At 34.6% G+C, this 12,326-nt stretch overlaps 1 protein-coding gene across 1 annotated transcript in view; it reads right to left on the bottom strand.

The window, feature by feature from the left end:
• Positions 1–12,133: 12,133 nt before the first annotated feature.
• Positions 12,134–12,326, bottom strand: part of LOC125194421 (TSL-kinase interacting protein 1-like) — a 5,321-nt gene continuing 5,128 nt past the window's right edge. The window contains exon 15 of the mRNA XM_048092625.1: positions 12,134–12,319. Within this exon, the coding sequence (XP_047948582.1) occupies positions 12,134–12,319 (186 nt within the window). The remainder of the gene's footprint in view (positions 12,320–12,326) is intronic.

Raw genomic sequence — 12,326 nt, 5'->3', positions numbered from 1 at the left:
ATTCAATCAAATTCCAATTTCAATTCCAATTTCAATTCCAATTCCAATTCCGTATAACAAATGGAGCCTAAGGAAATTTGAGTAGCCCTCGTAGTGATATGCTAGGTCCGTACCCGGAGACAAGATAACATTTCGGATGGGGCCATTTTGCCATCAACGATTTTGCCAACGACGCTTATTTTGTGGTTTATGCATCTGTCCCTACCCACAAAGTAAAAGTAAAAGTAAATGTAAATGTTTTATCACCACACTTTTTTGACTACGAAATTCCCTCATGTTTTACGTGACACAAAAACTCATAACACATGATATATAATCGCCCCCTTTATTGATAGCTAATATTTTTATTTTGCCTTTTATTCCATAGTATTTTCTTTGATGAACACATATGTACTAGATGTTCAAAACCAGATCCCTTACCTGTGTATCACATTTATTTTTAAAAATATATTTAGTTTATCACTTTCAGATTTTAAGAATATATTAGATGCTATATAGAGAATATGGAAAGCTATTATATATATAGGGATGTAGTAATAAACTTTAACATTTTACAAACGAAGTGTATTAATATTGAAAGCTAATTATATGGAGTGTATTAAAAAGATCAAAAACTGTCTTGAAACAAAATAAAATTCTGGTTAGAAAATCCTAGAAACTCAAAAGCCTATTGTTTTCTATGGCTAAAATTTTATCCTCTTTCTAAGTCATTGAGGTGATGCTAAAGGTCATGAATGTGTACTCAATGGTCTAAAAACATGACACCACTACTAGCTGATGAACGAAAATTATGGGTGAGATCTTTTCGTGTTCAAAATTTGTTAATAGGATGCACATTCTATAAAGTAGACATTTTAGAGTGAAGCAAGTTATAATGCACCATTAATAAAGTAGGACATAAATATAAGAAAAGTGATTGAAGTATTGTTAATAGAATATGTGGGAAAAAGTTACCAAAAGTTAAAGTGTCTCCTTTTATTACGAGCCATGCCAAAATAGCAAAAATAGTCTATTTTAATAGGATGCATGGTCTATAATTTTAAAAAATAAAAATCGCAAACTTAAACAATTAATGATATGTATAGCAAAATCAATATCGAATTAAGTCAAGGCTTCATAAGGTTAATTATAAAAAAAATCGACAAGAAAAAGTCGTTTGTCTTTCAGATATTGTTTAATCGCTAGCTTTTCGAACTCAACCCAATCAATAACAAATTACTACTATATGTTTATATCTTATAGAGTAGTACAATTTATTTAGAGAGTAATAAATTTTAGTTTATTACAAAATGGAAGGAGATCAAGATTGATCAATAATATCAAGATGTATTGTCTCCTGCTTAGACTGATAGATCCAAAAAAAATTACTAATCCTCAATTCAAAAGAGAGCAATGAGTTTGAATATAATGTTGATTCAAAAGGACTCCCCTCTGGATCCAGGAATAGTGACATGTACTAAATGTCCTGTCCAAGCCAAGGAACTTACGCCGAAGAGTCCTGACAAATGACTTAAATATTATTAAGAGCCCATTGGTGTGAAAACAAACAAGTTTGTGACGCTGAATTGGACTTCCGATAGATAAGAGAAAGTCGGAAATATCTTTTATCTCATACTACTCTCTCGATACATAATCAAATCTTCTGAAAAAAAAATTCATATCGAATTCGAAGTACCTACAAACTCTAAATATTGTACAAATTTTAAACTTTGATCTGGATCGTTGGAAAATATCAACAGATGATAAAATAGTAGCAACAAAAAATGTCAACAGTTGATATTGTGTTGAAATTGTGTTGACATTATATTGACATTGTATTGACATCAAAATCTTGAAATTTTACAATGTGTTGACACTGTGTTTCCGTTGTGCTGATACAATGTTGAAAAAATTAGAATTTATACAATATATGAGTTTGCATTTTATCACTGCCCATTATAAAATACTGTCTGTTTATATATTATGAATATACGATCATTAGAAGAGAATAGGGAAAAGATAAACGTACATAATTGTACATGTACATAATATTTTAAAAAATTTTAGATTTAAGTGAATTTAATTAAAAGTTAATTTTGTTATTTATTGTAATATATGTAACAATAACAAAGAAGTGATATAGAAATTTTATGTCGAATCGTAGCATGATTTCGACTATGATTTGAATTAATATACAATATTTAGTAGAAAATATATATTTTATTAAATATATAAATATTTAAGTATAAATTTTAAATCTTTCTTGAAGTGTTGCAAAATGATTAGTATGAAATTTATTTTAAATCAATTAATGTTTATAAAATGATTTTCAATGTAAAATGTTTAAAAAAGTTCGGTTATGTACGTACGTATACGTACGTTTATCACTGCTCTTAGAATAAAGAGTGAACAGGACAATTGCATTTGCACTTCCAAGTTTATTAGCACCAATAGTACCCGGACAATAAGGGTAATCACGTTTTTTGTCCTTTTGCATATTTTTAGGATATTTCTACCATTTTTCAATTTTTTTTAATCTTTAAAGGCATATTCATGATTTTACTCTTACTTCTTTATTCTACAAAATCATTTTGACTTTTCTTATATTTTGACCCTTAATCATATTTATTGAATTATATGAAAAGAAATATTATACATTATCTTGTATAAGCCAAAGCAATTTGCGACAGCTTATTATAAATGATGGTGTCAATTTTTTTTAGACAGATATAAAATAATTTTTGTCAAATTTATCATGAATAGATCTAGAGAATATTATTCATGTTAAATATGTTTATAAGGCCAAAAAATTATAAATATTAAATGGTCAATAAATAAATAATTTGTACAAATGATAAAAATTTAAATAATCTATAAAAGTGAGAGAAAGAGAGTAAAATAATAAGAGAAAACAATGAACATATACGGCCTTAAATACAAGAAAATTGAAACGGTTGAAATTTCCTAAAAATGTGCAAAAAGACCAAAAACATGATTATCTCCATTGTCCTAAGTACTAATAAAATTTAACAAATACTGTGAAAGTGCAATTGTCGAGAGACCATTTATATTGTAGTTCATTGTAGAATAAAAAAAGGATAAAGTTTTTGTCAAATTTTGACTTGTTCCACAATCTTTAAAATTGAAATATTAAATTACAAATTTTCAATTTTTTTTAATTGTCTATGTCATTTTTAATAATGTTCGAAATGACGTATTTTATTTAATAGTATAATATATAAACTTAATTTTTATAATAACCAAAAATTTGTTACTCTTTAATTAAACTAGTATCAGACTTGTGCGATCACGATTCATTTTATTTTATTCACTCTTATTTAAAATAATTAATTAAATAATATTTGAAATAAAGTAATACAAAACACGCATGTTGATTAGTAGAACATTGTTGGATCTCAATTGTAAAGAAAATTATACATTTAATATACTATAATTTTTTGAAAATTATAATTAAATTATGTTACTAAAATTAGCTCGTAAATGTTGATTGATATCTTATACTCCTACAAAAAAAAACTGCAAACACACATCAACAACATATAATTAAGAATTTATATGTATAGTTCATTAGTGAAACAACGTCGGCAATCTCTCAATTTTCTGTAATTGGAAATATATTGTTGTGGCAGCCGAGTTCCAGTCTCTTGCCATTGAAGTTGCTGGGGGCACCATCCTACTATTTTAAAGTTTACTTGCCTATCTTTTAAGTCAATAAGCAAACCTTCTTCCTTTTTCACGTCAATTTTTCGACGATAAACTCTATGAAGCTGTGACTTAATTCCATATTCATTTTGCTATACATAGAATTAATTGTTTAAGCTTGTGATTTATTAGTTTATGAAAGTTACTCCCACGTGCCATAAAAATAGACTACTTTTGCTATTTTGATCCGTTTCATAATAAAAATAGACACTTCAATTTATAGTAATTTTTTCCTCTAAAATGATATAGGCCATATGCTCCACTGTCCACCAAAAATTAGTCTTATTTTCTATTTCTGTTCGTCTAACAAAATTAGTCCTATTCTAAAATAAAAATAAATAGTTATTTTTTTAATTTATTATTTACTTTTTATATTTGTCTCTCTTATTTTATTTATATATTCTCTTTTTATTTCTTTTACTCTCCTCATTTAATTTTTTTCTCTTTTATAATTTTATTATTTCGCATGATATCTGATTATTTTTGGAGGACAGAGGAGAGAGGAGATTAAAATATTTGAAAAATGACAGCATATCTCATCTGTGCCATCATATAGCTCTGGGCGGAGCAAAATGATTAATAATTATTAAAAAAAAGGACGCATGATTAACTGGAAAATAATTAAAATAAAATTTTCAAGGGACGCTTACAGAGTCCGAATACAAAAAATAATATTTTTATATAAATAATAAAAGGAAAAAAATTTAGAAACTTAGACTAAAATATTACAATTGGGATGATCACGTGAGAATCGCCTATATAAAGGGGAGATTGCAAAGAATATCTGTGTAGCCTTCTCTTCACTTGCAATTATATCTAGATAATATATTCATATATTTTTACATTGAGATGGGATTACATGGGAAATTAGTTGCAGCAATAGAATTCAAAGCCGGTGGAGATGTATTCCACGAACTTTTAAGGCACAAACCTCATCAGATTTCCACAATTAGCCCTGAATTAATAAAAGGATGTGATCTACATGAGGGTGAATATGGTCATGTTGGTTCTATCATTTGCTGGGATTATATCCTTGGTATGTATTCATGTGTCTCTTCCACATCATCATTATATATATATATATAGAGAGAGAGAGAGTTGTGATCAATGTCGAACTAATTTTAAAGACCGAACTAGAGACCAAATCTGGGCCATTAGATCTAGTTTTTTTGATGAGATGTGCTGCTGTGAAAATTTTTTCTGCTTCATTACTAGCCCATTTTACTTCATTGTATAGGTTTATTACTTCATTCTGTACCTAATACCTTGAAACTACAACATGTTTTTACTTGCTTCCAGTAGGTTTTGAAATGATTCAACATATGTTTCATTCAAATTCATTGACGTGGGTTTTTGCTTGATTAACATTTAAAAATGCAATTTATTCAAGTGAGTTTATTACTTCATTCGGAAACGTTATTACTTCATTGGATAAGATTTTTACTTCATTCCATTAGGACTTCAAATGCTTCTACACATACTTCATTCCAATAATTTATTCCATTATTCCATGTGTTTATTAAACCAATATTAGCGCCATGGCGGTGGTGATAGATATTGTAGAGAGAAAGAACGGCACGCGACGGCGAAACCACATTTACGTACTGGAATGAAGTAAAAACCTACTAGAATGAAGTAAATATATTCTGGACGAAGTTAAATCTTCGTAACATGTTAGTATGACTTATTTACCTTCGGATGAATTAAAATAGGCTCGTGATGAAGGCGAAAATAATTTATAAATTTCTGTATCTTATCCATAAAAAACTAGATCTAAAAGCCCTAATTTGGTAGGGTTCGGTGGTTCGGTCTTTAAGAGTGGATTTGTGGATAATGGGACTCTCTCTCTCTATATATATATGGATGCGCTATAGTCCATAAGTGAAATCCTGTAAAAAATCAAAGCAAATCTCAGTCCTTGGATCCTTAGATTGGATGGTTGTGATCATAATATCCGAGCTACATTATTATAGTATAAGCGTTACATTATTAGTCGAGCTACATTATTAGACTACACGATCCACATTATTAGACTAAAGCGCGTTACATTATTAGTCGAGCTACATTATTAGAATCCACAATTTACATTATTAGATGACACGTGTCATTAATCTCACGGTTACATCACAGGATCCAATGACTGAGATTTGCTTTGATTTTGACAGAATTTCACTTATGGACCTGATCACGTCCCTATATATATATATATATGGGTGCATTAAGCTCCTTTTACCCCTTAAGATACTATTTCCTTCTTAATCACATCCATTAGATTATAGTATTGGACGGTCAAGATTAGATTTATGAAATTAATCCCGTGTTGCATTATGAGTAACATTTTGTGCATTATAAGGTTATAATAGTAAAAACATATAGTCTGGAACACGTTTCAAAACGGAAGTCCCGATAATTAAGCGGGATTCTGATACACCTTTCCAACTTCTTACTCTCTCTCTCCCATTCTATCAAATCGAAAAACCGCACACATACAATTCTCTCAATTTTGTCAAACCAGTTCAACCCTAGCCGCCGCCGTTGAAATTGCTTAGAACCGGCCGTGACTTCCATTGTTACAGTGAAAAGCGACGTGGGTCGACGATTCCCAGTCATAGTTGAGTTTTAAGAGCACGGTCGCCGTCGGTGAAGTATACATCTCCGATCTTCATATACGGTACGACTATGAAGTCTCGATTTTTAGTCAATTTTCTGTGATAAATGTGAAATTGTGAGCATTAGATGATGGGTTTTCAGTATTTGGATGTTTATTGTGGGTTTGTGAGTTCAATTTGGTTTAATGTTAGGGTTCTGGGTTGTATTCGTCCTCAATTTGACGATTATTGTCACTTTTGCTTTAGATGTTCCTTTTATGTTGTTCTGCGCGTGTTTTCTAACGCGGTTTCTGTTGTTGTTGTTGTTGTTGTTGTTGTTGTTGTTGTTCTGTGTGTTAGTTTGGCGATGTCGAAAAGAGGACGCCCCTACAAGAGCCCACCCACGAAGACCGAAGGTGAGAACGCTGCGCCTTTCTATGAAATCGAAAGTGTCATTTTTCATTGTTTAGTACATTATTTAACGTTCGCTGTGCATTTTATGGGTATTTGTTTGCATTACACCTCTTTTACATTGCTGTGTAGTTGTTCTTACAAGTGGTTTCTGAATTATTTATATCGGTTTCATCATCTTTTGGTCTATAGTGCGGCTGCATAGAAGCTTGATAACTTTGTGGACATTTTTTGTGGATTTTGTTCCTGTTTGTTTGCATTACAAATGTATTCCATCTCTTTGTTAATGTTGGTAGTAGTGGTTTACCTTTTTGGTACATTATTAATTCAATGGGATATCAACATTATTGTTATTGATTGCAAATTTATAACAATTTAGGTTCAGAGTAGGTGGCTTGCAGTTTAGATTTCTACGTTATTAAACTTTTTGGGTGCATTTTGTTCGGGTTCTTATGCATTACAACTATAGGGTGGACTAGAGATAAGTTTCATACATTATGAACGCATGTTGGTGCATTTTGTTCCTGTCTTTTTGCATTACAATTTCATCTCTAATTAATGTTTCTAGAGGTGGTTTGCCTTTTTTTCACATTATTCAGGTGCATTATCTGCATTATTTGTGTTTGTGTTAGTTATGTAAATGAGGCTGTGTAGTTGTAGTGCTTATATGGTTACATTAATAGTTAGTAGAGGGCTTATATGTTTTTTTGCATTACTAATATATTCCATATCTGAGTAATTGTTGCCAGAAATTGTACACGTTTTTTTTACGTATTAAGTACATTATCCAGTTATTTTTATGCATTAATGGTAATTGTGTACTTATTCCTTTTTGCAGCTTCCAAACATCCAAGATTGGATATAGATCAGGCTGTGGATGATGTACTCCCCTTTATCAGTAGCACAAAAGTTTAGAGATAGACTTAAGGAACAACAGAGGGCAGAGGCTAGTACCTCAACTGAAGAAGGGGATAAGAGGAAGGCACGAGGGAAAAAGGTTGACCATTTATACACCAGGAGCACCACAAAATTTGTAAATTGTTTGAAAGGTCTTACCCCACTGCAAAAGGAAGCAGTGGAAGAACTTGGATTCGGGGCCATGCTACACTACAACGTCAGTGAGATCCCCGGGTACATCGCCTACTGGGTTCTCAACTCATTGAATCTTGCACGCTGCCAGATACCTTTGTGTGGGGGAGGAGGGTTGACGATCGATGAGGACGATGTCCATCTGACCCTAGGTTTTCCGAAAGGGCCAAGACCAATCTCAAGGCCAGTTGATAAACAAACCGAATTCCAGTTCAACGACTACGTTGCAGAACGTTGTGGAAAGAGTCGGTACAAAATGACAGCGGGTGATGTTGCGAAACTGATTAAGCTGGAGGTGAACGGTGGTCCTGATTTCAGACGGATGTTCATGTTCATGCTAGAAAATGCAGTAATTGAGACCCCGGCAGATGGTAATTTGAAGCCGAAGATTCTACATTTCATCGACGACGTTGATGAGATTAGAAATCTCAACTGGTGCGGCTACGTCTTATTAGTATTGGAGGCCACCTTTCCTACATGGAAGAAAGGTGAAACTCTATATTTCACCGGGCCTATGCACTTTTTATTGGTAAGTGAAACTCTTTCCGCATTAAAAGTTAAGTTACATGCGTTAATAGCAGATAACATCGTGCATTATTGAATGTGTTCATACATAATCATATTTAATATTATGTTACAATTATGCATTACTGTCCCTCATTTCTTGCATTTTAAAATAAATTATTCGTGCATGAAGCATACAAAATATTTGATTATTGACCTTTTGCAACTCTGTGTTTATCAGTTGGCGTATGTGGACCGCGTGGTTCACATCCGGAGGCGAGTCAGCCGGGCCTGGCCAACAATAAAAGGCTGGACGATGGAAAACTTAAAACAAAGAGAGGAGGCTGAGCGCGACCAATTCGGTACTGGAAGATTGGAGGACCGAATAGATAAAGAGAAGTATTTGGTGGAAGAGGAAGCAAGGAGATTGGAAGATGTGAACAGAGGAGGCGGTGCAGGACCCAGCAGGAATAGAGCAAAGCTTGTAAGAGATAGGTTTATCAAGTCAAGCACTCTCTTGGGGTACGCGATTTCGACGTGGGTAGATGATTTCAAGATGATTCCCATTGAAATGATGGAGGATGACTGCGTACGATTAGGCAGTCAAATTGGGAAGAAGTTGTTGGGGTTGGAGGAGGAACATATGGTTGAGCCAGAAGAGATTGTTACACGTTTGACTCAAGCGAGGGAGGATGAGGAGGAATACAGTCAAGAGTGGATTGATGAGATGGAAAAGATGATGGCGGCATACGACAAAAAGAAGACGATTGCAAGAGGCTTCGATAGGCCATCTTTTGTGCTGGACGGATTTGAATGTCCTGACCCGTTTGCTACACAGCAAACAGACAACAGACGGGGCTGGTGGTTCAGGGACAACAACCAATGATAATACAGCAAAAGATCAGCCGGTGGGCGCTCTTGTCCAGCCTGAGGACATGCCCTTGCAAGTGGAAATTATAAGTGACATCCCTGATAACAGAGCAGTCAATGATGGTGGTGGCCGGCCTGAGAAACCTTCCAGCTTAGCAGCGACTGAGGTATGTACTAAGAAACTAAATGTTTAAGTGTTATTAATTAGTAACAATATTACACATTTTTTATATGTGTTGCATTGTTTGCAGGTGCGTAGAAGCAGTGTCGAAGATGATGGGAAGGATAGGGAGGATGCAGCGGCCAAGAGTAAAGCCGGGAAAGATAAAGACAAATCAAAGAGTGCAGCCGTAGAGGACACCGTCAAGGTAAATATATGCCCCAAGCATTACTTGCATTGGGTAATAAAAATCTTTCATTATATGCCCCAAGCTGTACATTATATGTATATATTACTGCATTAATCAGTTCATTTTGTTTAACTATTTTTTAAAATAACCCAGACAACCAAAGGGAGACGCATTGAGGTTCCGCCAGCCAAGAGAAAACAGCCAGCTAGGGAGGGAACTTCGAAGGCAGCAAAGGGCAAACAGATGGACATTCGGCAAGAGGTTGAATATCTAAATGGAGACACAATTTTATGCATTATTACGTTGATGTCATGCATTGTTGAATTGTAATATTTTTTTCTTGTTTACAGGTACAGACTGCTGCACTCCTTAAGGGCGTACAAATTGGTGTTGCGTGAACAAATGAGCCATTACAACCTGTAGTTCCTAAACATGGTGGTCGAAAGGTTGGTGATCAAGAAAAAGCGAGAGGGAAACACATCGCACAGGAGTCGGATGCGGATGAGGTATCGAATAGCGTAGTTAATTCAAAAACTAAAGTAATAGATCCACTAATTGCTTTATATGTGTCTTTATTTTTTTCAAGAAGGGAACAGGACGAATGAAGAAGCCTAGTCTGGCTGCCCGGTCTCCATTCAACGAGAGAGCGGTTAGACTGACGGCAAAGCCACACACAGTGGACAAGCAAATCTACTACTGGGTTCTTAACACTGCGGAGAAGAACAGGTAAAAATTATACTTTAGATATTCTCATTTTTGGGACATGTCAATTTGTTTTAACTGGCTAAACATGTACAGGGATTCAGTTGTCTACCACGACAACTTTAAGAGTACTGTGCAGATCGAGATGCAGTCATTAGCGCCATTCAAGCCAGTGAGCCCCGATGTTATCGACACATGGAGCTCTTACCTGAATACAATGGAAAGGAACAAGGCACCGGAGACAGTTTCCAGGCTTTTCTTCTCAACAAGACCATGCGTGAGTGTACACCGTTCTCTCCATGTTTCTATCAAGTTTGATACGGCTAACCCAAACAAACTACAGATTCAGTCAATGGTGGACGCACAACCCGAATGGACCGAAGAATTCCAGTTTGATACGTTCTGGACCAGGGTGTTGGAGGAAACAATTGGATCGGGCAGCTATCAGTGGGACAAGTATGAAATGGTGAGTTATAGTGAAATAATGTAGTTGTTTCTTAGATGTAATGGAGATAATAATGTGTTGCAATGGTCCTTCCGTTGTGCAGTTCTTCTTCCCAGTTTGGAGAGCATCCCATCAGTATGTGGTCTGTTTTGATCTTCGAGATTCCAATATGAACATCATTGATCACACCTTGGCGGAGACACACGGGACCTTTGGAGAAAAATATGGGGAGACACCCTCTCTTCTGGTAATATAGATTACAGCACATAATTTCTGAATTATACAACACAATTTCTGCATTACACATCTAAAATTGCACATTATATTCCAGTGTCTCATTCTCCATTTCTGAATTATACAACACAATTTCTGCATTACACATCACAAATTGCACATTATATTGCAGTGTTAATTTGTTATTTTTTTTGCCGTGTAGAAAAAATTCTTTGCAGCAGCCCTTACGAAGTCCAAGGTTTCAAAAATGGCGGCACAAGTCAGAAAATGTAGTGCGCATGTCGTGACAATGCCGTGGAGGAACAACAGTGCCACCGTGGACACGGGGGTGTATGTGATGAGGCATATGGAGACGTACTTCGGAGAGAGGGAGAAGGATTGGGACTGTGGTCTAACTGGCAAAGGAACGAAGAGCCTGGAATTGTTGCGAATGAAGTTTGCAACTGCTCTGCTAACTTCTCCACACAACTCGAAGACTGGGACCAACCAAACACAAGCCACGAAGCATTGGATGGATAAGCCGACTAAATTCAGCTTTGAAAGGTGGGTCGAGAATTATGGGATCGAGTGAACTAGATGGGTTTTGATTTGGATATGAACTAGATGTTTTTTTTATGATGGAAGGGTGAACATTGAAGTTAGGGTCCGAATGCTTTGGATATGGTGGATTGTTTTGGATATGTTGGTACTAAATGTTTTGGATACCCCTGAACTAGGTGATTTAGAATGTTTTGGAAATGTTGGTACTATATGCTTGCTGCACAAAACTGGTAATGGCTTCTTATAACTTAATAATTACAAATTATTGCCTAATAATGTACAATATTCAGGGAATAATGTATTAGAAAAGTACAATGCATATAAGTAAACAAATAATGTAAATAACTCGATTTATAATGCACTTTTCCGTGATTTTTGTGAAGTTACATACCAATGCATATAACACAATAATGTAACACTTATGCATGGATAATGTTTGTAAATATCCATATAATGCACGGTGATTCACATTATGCAAAATACTATGACTCCAAAACACCCGGCTCCTATAATAAATCAGAATACGTTGCACGTAGTAAATTCAAATAATGTAAAAAATAGATAACAATAATGCACAAAAAAACTTTAATAATGAACAATCATTTAAAAATCCTTGTTCAAGGTGGGAAGAAATAGACTTAAACACTGCGCATAAAACGCAAAACAAAGAAAAATAATGTTGTTTGAATGATAATAAATCAACATTTCCTCTTTCCCTTACGCAGCTCATTCTCCATTTCAAGCTCTTTAAGCATTGGACAATTTCTAGAGTCATGATGGCACAACTCATCGCACGCCTTACACCGTCTAAGGGGCCTAGTAGCATCCTTGATAGCCTTTTCTCTCTTGGAAATCAGACGACTAGCGGAGCTGCTCGCGTGCCCCTTCGTC

The sequence above is a fragment of the Salvia hispanica genome, chromosome 1 (genome assembly GCF_023119035.1).
Source record: "Salvia hispanica cultivar TCC Black 2014 chromosome 1, UniMelb_Shisp_WGS_1.0, whole genome shotgun sequence".
NCBI classification, from domain to species: domain Eukaryota; kingdom Viridiplantae; phylum Streptophyta; class Magnoliopsida; order Lamiales; family Lamiaceae; genus Salvia; species Salvia hispanica.
The sequence above is the reverse complement of the archived record's forward strand: the minus strand, read 5'-3'. Positions and strand labels throughout refer to the sequence as shown.